Source organism: Benincasa hispida, chromosome 2 (assembly GCF_027475165.1).
Source record: "Benincasa hispida cultivar pf3 chromosome 2, pf3_genome.v1.1, whole genome shotgun sequence".
Taxonomy (NCBI): domain Eukaryota; kingdom Viridiplantae; phylum Streptophyta; class Magnoliopsida; order Cucurbitales; family Cucurbitaceae; genus Benincasa; species Benincasa hispida.
Window position 1 is genome coordinate 8,973,680 of NC_143479.1, and position 12,933 is coordinate 8,986,612.

Consider the following 12,933-nt stretch of genomic DNA (forward strand, 5'->3'; position numbering starts at 1 on the left):
CACCAACAAAACAAACATAGCATTTAAAGTGCTCCATTTCCACTTTAAAATGTTGTGTAATATGATAGAAAAAAAAGGCTCACTAATCATCATTACTAAAAAGATCTTTATAGTATGTGAACAAAATTAATGTTATTGAGTTATAATAAAGATACAATCAAAATATAATTGGAAGAGATGGAAAAACAAGAACAAAGAAAATAACTCTTAATGGAAAAAAAAAAAAGGTTAAAAATGTTTTTGGTGCTGAATTTTCATGAAAATAACAGTACAGTACCTTGAAGTTTAGTTGGTAATGATTTAGTTTATATACTTTTAAATTTGTACTTATTTAATCAAAACTTCAATAATACTGATTTAGTTCTTGTACCTTATGGTTTGCAATGATTTAGCTTCTATCTTAAAAATTTTCATCAAAATCAAGTGTTAATTTTTATTAGACCACGACTTAGTCTTTATAGTTTACATGAAGAGGAAATTGAGCAGATTTAGCAACCGCACTTGCAAATAATAGGACAGTGCACAAAGTAACAAATAATAAATTCACCTCATTATTATCAATCAAGTTATTGAAGATTTTAAATACAAGAAATATTATCTAATTCCTAACAATTTATCGATCTACACGTGTAAGAAGTTTCATTAAATCATACTATGATAATGATTAAATCGTAGCAAATTATAATTACATAGATCAAAATTCATTTTTTTAATTAAAATTCTGAAACTAAATTGTTACAAATTTGAAAATATAGAGCCCAAAACGTTATCAGACACTTTAAAAACCATCCAGAGATCAAATTTTTTATTTATTTTTATGTTAAATAAAAAAAGGTTTGAGAAGAGAGAGAGAGGACATTTAAATTCAATGGACAAGATAATGAATTTGACACCTTGTATTTGCATAAAAATAATTAGTTAGAAGACTTGTGAAATGTCAAATCATGAACTCAACAAATTAAAATGTGTATAGTCCTTGAAAGTTGTCATGTATATACTCTCTCAAATTTTTTGTATATGCATTTCTTATCTGTCACACATTTGCATACTCAAAAGACATGCAATTTTTTATTAAGAATTCTCATCTTCCATCATAACTCTGATTGATTTATTCAAGCCATATTCTATAATTCATATTCTACAGATCATCTCTAAACTTCGTAACTGAGCCGACCATTTCTCATTAAAATAAACTTGGTTCTGTTACTTCCATTACAAGTCCTGAATAACATAACGTTTATACTCATAAACATTGCATTAAAACCCAACATTAATCCACTGCTTAGGACATAATTTTGAGCAAATCAAAGAGATGACACGTGTAGAGTGTAATAAAGGGGCTGTTTAGATGGGAAATTAAGTTGGTCAATGTTTCAAATTTGCCTGAGCTGTAATCTCTGACTTAGAATTTCTCATTGACTAAGAGAGGAAATTTGCTGAATTTTGAGACAATTTAAAAGGGGCAAAGGAAAAATCTTCTGTTTCTTCTTTCCCTTCCCTTCATTCTCAGCCTGATAGTTCAGTTCTGTTCTGTTCTCTTCTGTTCATATTCTTCTTTGAAATCCTTCAGATTTATGAAGATGGCTTTTTTAGGGACGACCCAAAAGTGCAAAGCTTGTGACAAGACTGTTTATTTGGTTGATCAGCTCACTGCTGATAACAAAGTTTACCATAAGGCTTGTTTCAGATGCCACCATTGCAAGAGCACTCTAAAGGTAACTCTTTTTTAATCTTCCTTCTTCTTCATCATCTATAAACAGATATATTTCATTTTTAAAGACTTCTCGTATTAAAGAAATCGACCATCCAAGAGATACAGAAGAAGGTAAACAATAGAGAATTGACACAAATTTATATAGTTCACTAATAGTGTTTTCACTACGTCCACAAGCAGATTATTATCAGAAAAAAAAAATATATCATAGAGGCCGATAGAGTTAGAGAGTTAAATTCCATTCTTGATCATTCAGAACTCCAGATAACATATTCAAGACATTTCAATATCTTAGATGCCTTGTTGATTTCTGATATTTGCACGAATTTGACCGCATAGACTTTGTGAATTGAATAGATTACATGCATAACTGCTCAAGATATGGCTATTTCAAGATCCTATCCAAGATACTCAGTATCTCAAACTGATATAAAATGATCCTATTTTCCATTTTATCTATATAACTAATGCAAGTCCCTTTCTTGGAGTGCTTTTAGTATTGTAATTTTGGCTAAAATTTTCCTGGAGTTGATTTCATGATGATTTTGAATGGTTCCCATATATCCTAAAGGGTCTGATTTCTCAAGTCTGTAATTGTATTTTTTCTGAGTCGAAACTTACCCGACAAGTAATTTTGCTAGCTTAAATTTTATGTGTGTTAAGTTTATGCTTGTTGGTGTATTAGAACTCAAGAACACAGTTGTACAACTTATAGAACAAATCTTGTTCAAATAAGATCGTATTTGTTGGTGCATTAGGATCACAATTTGTCTCTTAAGTTCAATAACATGAGAGAGTAAAGATTTGAACCTTCAACCTTTTGGTTGATATGCCTTAATCAATTGAAACTATATTTAGGTTAGCTTGGTATCCGTAACTTGAAACATTATCATCACTGATATCGATTATTGTCATCAATTTTATTATTATTTTCCTGTTGCTGCAGTTGTTCAATTACTCCTCCTTTGAGGGTGTATTGTATTGCAAACCTCACTTTGATCAGTTGTTCAAGATGACTGGAAGCTTGGAAAAAAGTTTTGAAGGTAATTGGCCGTTGTTCAATCTTTTTCCTCCTTCAATGGCTTCTGCTTGTTTAGTCTATTAATTTTCTTCTTTCTTCTCTTTAGGTACTCCAAGAACCCTGAGAACAGACAGATCTACCAATCAGGTTTTTTCTTTGCTTTATTCGTTTTTTTCGAAGTTTATCTGTTAAAATCAATACTTATGATCTAGCACCTAACTACTTGATGTTGTTTTTAACACATGAAACTTAAATTTGAAGGTACAATCCAACAGCAAAGTGTCAAGTTTATTTGCTGGAACTCAAGATAAATGTGTTACTTGCAAGAAAACTGTTTATCCAATTGAGAAGGTATAGCCATTATGCAGTTTAAAAATCTGTAGCTTTTTACTTGCTTCCAATACTTCTGTTATGAATCATTCACTCAAGTTGACAACACTTTGACAACCTCAAATGATGGAAGGATACAAAACTTTCCTAGTTTCCTTTTCCTGTTTTTCTTGAGAGAGAATCAAAACTTTTGTCATGGGAAATGTGAGTTTTCAGTACAAGAAATCTTCATGTAACTAGATTCAACTTGAAACAATATGATACATTTGGAAGTCACTAATGGGGAAGGATAGTTGAATATTGGCTTAGAATAGCTTTCTTTTCATCCCTTCGTTTATACTGCGTGCGAGAGACGAGTGTGATCCTGATACAGCCTCATTTCGATTACTCGCCATCGGATTCGGATAGTTCAAGAGATCTGCACTCTCCTCTCACTCACTAGACAACTGAAGTTCATTTACAAGTTCACAACTCCCTATTCACCCAAACTATTCCAATTTACCTTACTCTCTTTCCATTGTAAGTCAAACTAATGAAAAGGCACTTGATCCTATCAAGATCCTATAGACATAGGTTTGTCTCCTTGATCTAAGACAATGTAATCTCTCAATTTCCTTTATGTGATTTGGGGGTATTGTGCTTCTCAAGTTGCTAAAACCAGTTTGTCTTTTGTTAGTATAAAGACATGTAGGAGTGAGGATTGAACTTTTGACCTTTTGATCGAGGATATAATGCGTCAACCAGTTGATTGGCGCTAAAACCAGTCTGTTAAATTGAAAACATATCCTTTTCTTTTTTCATTCAGGTGGCAGTAGATAGTAAATCATACCACAGAGCTTGCTTCAGGTGCTCACATGGAGGATGTGTGATTAGCCCGTCAAACTACATAGCACATGAACATCGACTCTACTGTAGGCATCATCACAACCAACTCTTCAAACAGAAGGGAAATTTCAGCCAACTTGACAAGCATGAAGAGATTAAAGGAAGTGACTAAGAACACACCAGTTGAAAGAAACTCGCTCTCGAATGCAACTGTCGTATCGTGCTCGAGGAGGCGATCAAGTTACAATTTTCTTCAATACTTACGGATTCGGGTTTGCTATTTTACCGAGTGTATTATAAGAGAAATTTGAGCTTCAATAAACTTTTTGAGTGTGAGCTGAAAACCTTACATAAGCACTGCAGAGATATGAGATGCATTGTGATTGTATTAAATTGATCAGACTATAAGCTGTTCTCATCTTTTCATTAATGAGTTCTTTTTTGTTAGAGACTGTTTTGTTTTCAGATGATCATCTTCTTTAATTAAATCACATTCCATATTGAGGAAAGAAGTATGAATTCTTGTGTCAGAACTGCCATGAAAGAAAGATATTGGTCCTTTCTTTCTGATCTTAGGCAATCTTGAAATTTGGATCTGGATGGGAAGAAAACAAGATGTGTTAAGACTATGAGAGATATCTCAATTATTACTCTTATCCAACAGCTGGAATCAGTGAATGAGATTCAATGATTCACCAATGATATGCTTCATAATCTGTAGAACATGAAGTTGATATCTATTCTTGTGCTCCAACCCCTCAAGTGAAGCAAAGAAAGAAAGAAAACAAAGGGAAGTTCCACTTGTAATGACATAACTCTTGCTACAAGAAAATGCAATATCAAACAGCTTGGCATAACAATGGAGAGATCAATTATTGTTGTCATCACTCTATTGAAAGGGGAGAAAACTAGTGGTCATAATTCATTGAGTATGAAAGGTGTTTTTGTTTTTGTTTCATTTGTTGGAAAAAAGAAGTTTTCAGGAACTAAGGACTCTGATATGGCAGAGAAGCTAACAAAAACCAAAAGCATGGCCGGGATTCAACTGAGTTCAATAAAGTTTGAGCTCAGATCTGCATACCAGTTGCATCTTAGAATTGCTGAATAATGTTACAAATATGTGAACTTTGAAAAGCTCAGCCATTCAAATCTGCAGGTCTAGATTTCAATGGATTTAAATGGTAAAGAGAGAAGGATGGTTTGAGTGATAACCTCTCGAGCCGTTTGGTAACCATTTTATTTAGTTTTTTCTTAAATTTCATCCTATAATTTTTACATTTTTCAAAGAAACACTCGAATGATATAATTTTTCTTTAAAAAAAATAGATTTTTGAAAATTACTATTTTTAGTTTTCAAATTTTGGCATCGTTTTTTTTTTAATATTGGTAGTAAGTGGAGAAGAATACAAATAAATTTATAGATGAAAAGCAATGTATTTATAAGCTTAATTTTCAAAAACAACAAACCAAACGAATTGTTGGGAATAGTCCCACATTAGTTAGATAAGGGGATGATCATGGATATATAAGTGATGACAATTATCTCTATTAGTATGCGGGCTTTTGAATGAAACGAAAAGTAAAACCATGAGGATTTATGTCTAAAATCCATTGCGTGGACTTAACCATGACATTAAGCCTAGATAATAGTTAGACGAATGGATGACTATCATCATACCGTTGTGGAGACTAATCTTTGTGCATCCCACCAAATTGTCATCTTTTTTTTTTCCTAATATTTCAATTCATTATTTGCGTATTTGATGAGAATAACAAATCAAAATGAGCATAACTCAACGAAAGAAAAATCCACCAAATTTGCACCAAGAAGTAGAAAAATCTGTGTAAAACTAAGATCATTGTTTTTTTAGTTGAAATCCAAGGACCCAGATCAAAGCTCCACCTACTAAGTGGAGATAATCTTCTATTTGTTTCTATAATAATTTAAAAAAAAAGAAAAAAGAAAAAAAAAGGCAATGTCTTAAGTGGAGCAATAACTTAACAAAATCTTTTTTTTAAAAAAAAAAAAAACTATGAATCTTGTGCTTTTCCTCCTATGGTCTGTAATTGCTCTGGCTTCTTTAAAGGAAATAAAAAAATAATAACAATATGATAAAAACTTTAAGTAATGATGCCTTGGGTATTGAAGAAGATTCCTCTTATTAAAAAGACCAACTTAATCATTGCATTAAAGGTAAAAAATATGCAAAAAAAAAAATAAAATAAAATAAAAATAAAAAAGGAGAAATTTATTTATTTAAATTTGGTGCTATAAGTTTTTGAGTGGTGATCCATCACATAGGCTTCAATTATGTTAATTCACTATACCTATGCACGAGTGCACTGTCACATTCCACTATATATCTTAGTCCTTCCTTTTGTCCTAAGCTTTTATTTGATTGTGTGCATGCATGGCTAACTCTCTTTTTCTTTTCTTTTTTCTATTTTATTATTATTATTATTTTTAAAGAAGAAGTGGGAAGAAGCGTTTCACATTCTACACCGAGTAACGAGGGTAAAAGCAGAAGCAAGTGTAAGGATCGAGAAAGCGAGAGTGTGTATCAATATGAACGAGAAGCAAGCATCAAGAACCATCATACGTGCTAGAGTTGTTACAAAAATTTTACTATGTGATGACGTAAGTAAAAAGTTAATCTTTTTTCATTTGAGCACCTGAAAAGATGTCTTAGTCTTGAAATTTTTAGTTTATGTTTATTTGGTATTTTTACAAAAAGTATCTAATAGGTTTTTGAAACTTTAAATTTTCAATTTAGATACAAATTTAAAAATTCAAAAGCTAACCTTTTAGACACGTAATCGAGATGATGTAGTATGAATAAAATAATCAAACAAAGAATATTCAAGAAACTAGAAAGTTTTGTATTAAATCTTTTCAAGAAACTACAAACTTGGTTCACTAATGCTAACTTTTCAATTTTCTTCTCCACACATTCAGCATTAGAATTCATACAATGGTCTAGAATTGATTTAAGAACAGCAATATTTTTCAAAAAATTCATTTTTATTTAAATATTTTTTATGAAAATCAATTAAAATACACTTGAAAAGTTAATTTGAGTGGTTGTCAGACATTTCAATTTTTTTTCAAAATGACTTATTTGTAAAATTAAACACTTAAAAATATATTCCAAATATAACCTAAGTCTCTAACAGATGGATTAAACACTTGACTGCACAACTTGTATTATTCTATGTTAGAATGTGAAATAGATTCACTTGCCCAATTAAACCTATTAAATCACTGATTAACTTAAAAGCTTAATTTGATGGTGAAAGCAAATTTAACGTTATATCATCTAACGCTTCCCCTCACCTGTGGTCATGAAATATGAAGAATATCCAACAAGTGAAAATCAATTTTAATTGAGGAGAAAATAATATTTGTAAGGGTTTGAGCCCAGAATCTTCAGATTCCTTCGTGATTTAAGATATAATTTTATAATTTTATTTCCATTCCTAAGTATATAACTTAACTCTCATTTGATTTCTTAACAACTCGACAACTTGGGTAGGGTTCAAAAAGTAAAGATATATACCAAAATTTAAAACACAAGTAGATTCAAATTTTCTAAACCTCTCAAAATTAGTAATTTTTATCTACAAAAGTTACCATAGGCAACCTATTTTTTTTTTTAAAAAAAAAAACTCAAATATGTTCAAATCACATTTTAGAGAATTACGTTTTTCAGAATTGGAAGAAAAAACAATCATGAGAAATTTTGGAGTGTTTGTGTTTTAATTAGTAAATAAGGTTTGTGAATTTTTTTTGGCAAGGGTTAAATTTCGTATTTGATGGATGTAAATAAATAATGCTATGGACATCAAGTAAGGTTAAAACATTTATTTTCAACCCAAGTAAGCATAGTGGTAACTAATATTTACTCAATATATATATATATATATATATATATATATAATCATTTTCTTGAAGTAGAAGGATCTCTTCCTAATTTTCAAGATTTTGGTCAATTTTCCAATTGTGAAAACTTGTACCTTCATTTGTAGTAATAATTTGACGTACAAGAAAAGAAACAATGTTTCAAAATTTATATGAGAATTCACTCGAATAGTTGGTAAAAAATAAACTACACAATTGTAAATAATCTTAAAAATGATAGAGAAAAAAAGACCGAACATTAAATTAGATCTAAAGGAAAAAAAAAACCTAAAAAGACTAAAATGTTATAAAATTTTTAAGAAGCAAAACGATGCATCACAACAATACAAATACCAAAAAATAATTAATAAAATAAATTAACAAATTAACAAAATATAGAAATTTCTAAATTTATTTACCCTTTGAATTTCACTCCAAATAACTTAGATTTCTCACGAAGATATCTTCACAAAATCTATCAAATGTCACTATATATAGAAAATTTTGACAAGTAAGAGGTAGAAGTACATGGACACTGAGGATATGTAATCAAAAGACACATGAAATGATAAGAGATTGACAATAGGTCTTTTAAAACACTAATCACGGACATCTATATTACACATATTTATAATATTTATAATATAAAATAATTTTTTAAAATAATGCAGAACTCAATAACTCCTTTTTTTCCAGCTACTCAATAACCCTTCAACGAATCTTTTTGAGTAATAATACCTTGGGTATTGGGGAAGATTCCTCTTGTTTTAGAGTTCACAAAAAAAAAAAAAAATATTTGAATAAAAACTTTCTGACTCAAGTTATAAAATTGAAAATTTAAAATCAAAGATCAACTGGTATAGATTAGACACAAAATTGAAATTTATAAAATTTTTAAAGTTTAGAAAATGAATTAAGGTAATTCAACTGGTATAGAGATATATTTTTAATAAATAAGTTTGAAAAAAAAAAAAAAAAGCTTTTTGTGTGTTCTGGCAATTAAGTGTTGATCAATCACATCCCAATTAGCCCTCAATTATATAATTTCACTGTAACTATGCATGAGGCCATTGTCACATTGCACTATAGCTTAGTCATTTTGTCTTAGGTTTGCTTGCTTACATGGACTGTCTCTTTCTTTTTTTCTTTTTTTTTTTTTTTCTACTTTTTAATTATATCTGAAATTTCATTTTTACAGAGAAAAACTTATCATTCTACGTTCGGAAGGATTGATCCTACAAGATTTAGTTGCCAAGAAATTTTCACAGTATACAAGTAAATAGCTACGATGCAGTTTGAATCCATAATTTTAAATTATCTATTACTTTCCAACTACATTTAACCCATTTTACCTTTTTGAATCATCATCATAATAATAATAATAATAGACAGTAGGGCAAAATCATTAATCCATTTGATTAGTTCCAATAAAAGATGTTGGAAAAGACTTGATACGGTACGATGCTTAGCTAAACTTGAGATGATAGTGATGCAAATCCACATCAAGCTCCTCATGAGCTGTAAGTTTTAAAGCAAGTGTGAAGTTGCTTTTTCCAAGTTCTTAATTGAGAATCGAATAATCAACCTTTAAGATAGTAATTAATAGATCGAAGTGAAAAGTTATTTATTCACCGGGTTATAATTCGTAATCTCATCCTATTGTGAAACCAAATGTGTAAAACAAAAACAACAGAGTAAGCACAAGCACTTGTCAGTTCTGCTAAAACCGATGAAACTATGAAAAGATAAATCAGTGAATCAGAATGGTAATTACCAAAAAAAAAAAAAAAAAACCTAAGCTCTCTTTTTTGCTCAAGTCCCATCTCATTACTGAAAAAGACTTTGAATTTACAAAGATGTTTGCTCAACTGGCTTGCACTATATACCCACCCTGCTTTCCTATGAACAGTTTTTGGTGCTCTTTTCCCCCAAGATTGAAGAAAAAAGTTTTAAACAACTCTTTTATAGCCACCACTCTAATATCATTATCAGTAATGTGTTGGTGAAGAATTCCTTCTCTTGAATTAAAAGGCTCATTTGGCCTTTCTCTCCTTTTTTGCTTTTTTTTTCCCCCTATTTGGAGAAGCTTAAAGAGCCTTAGGACAATCTGTGCCACCCTGTCTTTCAATAGCATGTGGGAAATAGGAAACATAAATGATTAGCTTCCAGCTTCTGAGATGCTATGTAATGAAGGTTGCCATGTTCTTGATCTGGCTATGGTCGAGGTTGTCGATGTACTACTTGTCCTTGGTCGGTTGTTTTTCTCGTGTTTGGTCGCCTAGAAAAAATTGTGCAATTCATTTAGAAAGAATTATGCTTTTTAACTCCAATTGAAAATAGAGACAACATTTGTTCTAAAAACATCCTTCAAAATTAAAAATTCTTTTGATGTTAAAAAATTCACCTGAATATGATCTTCAGATACAGATCTTCCAGCTGCTGCTGCTGCATCTGAGCTTCTGGTTGTACGTTCTTTCCTTCTATCTGGCTTATCAGCTGCTTCTAACTGACTTTGTTTAACCTTTGCTTGTTTCTTTGCTGATAAACCTTTCATAACTTCTGTAACCCACAAAGAAAATGAAGTCATTAATTCAAGTTAATCCTAAATAACTTAAGAGTAAAGAGATATTTCAGGAGTTTTACGGGTTAGATATGACAAAACAGACGGAAACAAGAGGAAGGAAAGTTGATAAAACTGACCTTGAGTAGTGATAAGCCTGTAAACTTGGCCAAGAACAAGCATGTCAGCTGGTCGGAGAAGCTTGATTCGAGTTAAACGAACCGAATTATTGGTGGTTTCATTGTTCTTATTACTTTCATTTGGTGTAAACATGGTGGTGGAGATGAGAAGAGCGACATAATGACCAGGATTCATCTTCATGATCTCTCTAGCAGTCACAGGCCAATACAATTTGTCTTCTTTCCCACTTGGGTGTTGTATCACAAGTGTTGCTGCATCAATGGCTTGACAATTTCCCATCTCTCTGTTAAACTTTCTTTCTCTCTAATGATAATGAAATTGTGGGAGATGAGGATAATGAGCAAGCAAGAGGGGAGGCTGTGGAGAGAGGACCAATCTTTTTTTATAGCCACTTAAAGACACTCATTCACCAGCAGCCTTAAATTCTTATCTGTTTAATAGATCTTTGGGGGTAAAAAGAGCAACTCACTCAGGTGATAAAGAGGGGCAATATTGTCCAACAAGTTATGAGGTGGTGAGTTATGATTGGGTGGGTAGAGGAACAGAGGATCTGGTGCCAAAGGTGAAAATACAGCTTCAAGTCTTGATATATACATTACATGATGAATACATTCTCTCTCATCACTTCTCTTTTCTTTCTCTTCACCCCCCAATAATTTCTCTTTTCCTTTGGGTATTTTTTATACCCCCTCCTCACATCAATTCAAATTGAGACCACCACTTTGTAAATGAAAAAGAATATATGAATATTAATAAATGAAATGGGGATGGATACATATTGAATGTCATGCTCTCAAAGTTATGATTCCACAGGACCACAAAGAAGACAAAATTTTCCTTCAGAAAATGTCAAATATTTCCCACAACACCAAAAAGAAAATTAAAGACTTCAATCTTCTACTTCTAGTGGTTCTCCTTGGATTACACAACTAGGAGTAGTTTTCATTTTCAAGTAGCCCACAAGAAAACAAACCAGAAATTGGAGGTGAAAAATCTTGTGGGTACCTCCAAATCCAACCCATTAATCCATTTCCTTCATTACAGACAATAAGAATTTACTTTCACAAAGGGTAAAACAAATCTTAATAAAGCAATTAGAGATAAAGTTCATCAATTCCATAGCTCCAAGAATATTGAAACAACCAATCTTGAGAGAAAAACAAAAAAACCCTAAGCAACAGTATAATGAGTGGTGTCCCATCAAAGGATGTTCATCTTTTACTTTTTTGGTTGTGTATTACATTACAAGCTCTTTCTATTCATTACAAACCATTCCCCCTTTCAAAAAGGAAATTTACCCTTTTCCCTAAAGCTTCCATTCTAACTCAGCCTTACTACCTAAAAAGCTTCTTCTTCTTCTTCTGGGTATTTTCAACCAATTAAAGGGTTTTCTTAAGCATTATAATCGTACTTAACAACAACCATTGTTGGGCTTGTTTAATCGATCGAGAAAAATGAAACCCTAATATTATAATCTACAGAAGACCATGAGATTAATGCGACAAAAAATAGAAACCTTACCAATAAGAATCGTAAAGTGGAATAAGATAATTTGAAAATGGCGATTACAGAACACGTTTCTGTATCATTCTTGTAAGATATGACAGAAAAAGTTGCCATGCTCTGGTTGTTGATTTTGGAACCAAAGGCCAAAAAATCAGTGTGTTCTTCAAGTGGTAGGAAGCCCACTGTCAGTTTTTGTCTCTTTTTTTTTTCTTTTTTTTTATTGGTATCTTTTTCAATTTTCATCTTGGTTGAATTTCTTTATTCTAATAATATTAGTTAGGTGGGTTTGCAAAGGTTACAATTTTATTTTTGAAATTTTAGTTTTGTTTTAATTTGATCCACTAATTTTAAGATTTATATTCTTAATTTCATTTTTTAAATACTCACTCTCAGCTATAAATGTCAATGCTATTAATTAATTAAAAATAATTATGAAGTGAAATTTTAACTTTAATTTCAATATTGATGAAGTATAGTTAAGATTCGAAATATCAAGATCTCGATTTTATGTCGATATCGATGAAAATTTCGAGGAAAAATATGGAAATTGATGAAAATTATTATAATTAGTTAATGAAACTTTGATTGTGGCTTAATCAAACTATAATTGACCATTTTTAATCACAGTTTTTATAAAATAAGACAACATTTAGATATTTATTGTAAATGTGATGCGATAGCAGAAATTTAAAGAAGAAATAAAAAATGATTACAAAATAATATAAAATTTAGAAATATTTTGAGGTGAAATTGTGTGAAAATTATAAAGTTTTGGATGATTAAAGAAGAAAACTCACATCAATTCAATTTTAAGGTGAAATGATGTAAAAATTTAATGAAAAAAGTTATGTTATTTTTTGTGATTTTTTCAAATTTAATTTCTTTAAAAATGAAAGTTTTTTTTTTTTGGTTGAAAATAAAGCTAAAAATTGAGACAA

At 30.7% G+C, this 12,933-nt stretch overlaps 2 protein-coding genes across 3 annotated transcripts; one reads left to right on the forward strand and one right to left on the reverse strand.

Moving 5' to 3' along the window:
- The first annotated feature begins 1,142 nt into the window (after positions 1-1,142).
- On the forward strand, positions 1,143-4,337 carry LOC120070786 (LIM domain-containing protein WLIM1-like). The gene is made up of 5 exons (XM_039022672.2): positions 1,143-1,715; positions 2,661-2,757; positions 2,842-2,882; positions 2,997-3,086; positions 3,871-4,337. Exons 1-5 carry the CDS (start codon positions 1,575-1,577, stop codon positions 4,060-4,062), a joined length of 561 nt encoding a protein of 186 aa, XP_038878600.1. The 5' UTR covers positions 1,143-1,574; the 3' UTR covers positions 4,063-4,337.
- A 5,050-nt stretch (positions 4,338-9,387) lies between these two features.
- LOC120072302 (D-ribose-binding periplasmic protein) lies at positions 9,388-12,160 on the reverse strand. Of its 2 annotated transcripts, none has more exons than XM_039024756.2 (4): positions 12,011-12,160; positions 10,489-11,209; positions 10,193-10,347; positions 9,388-10,066 (listed from the first exon to the last, which is right to left on the reverse strand). In XM_039024756.2, exons 2-4 carry the CDS (start codon positions 10,766-10,768, stop codon positions 9,947-9,949), a joined length of 555 nt encoding a protein of 184 aa, XP_038880684.1. In that variant the 5' UTR covers positions 10,769-11,209; positions 12,011-12,160; the 3' UTR covers positions 9,388-9,946. The 2 variants fall into 2 exon arrangements, with proteins under 2 accessions (XP_038880684.1, XP_090167419.1); XM_090311293.1 differs by having other exon boundaries at positions 10,489-11,522.
- Positions 12,161-12,933: the final 773 nt, after the last annotated feature.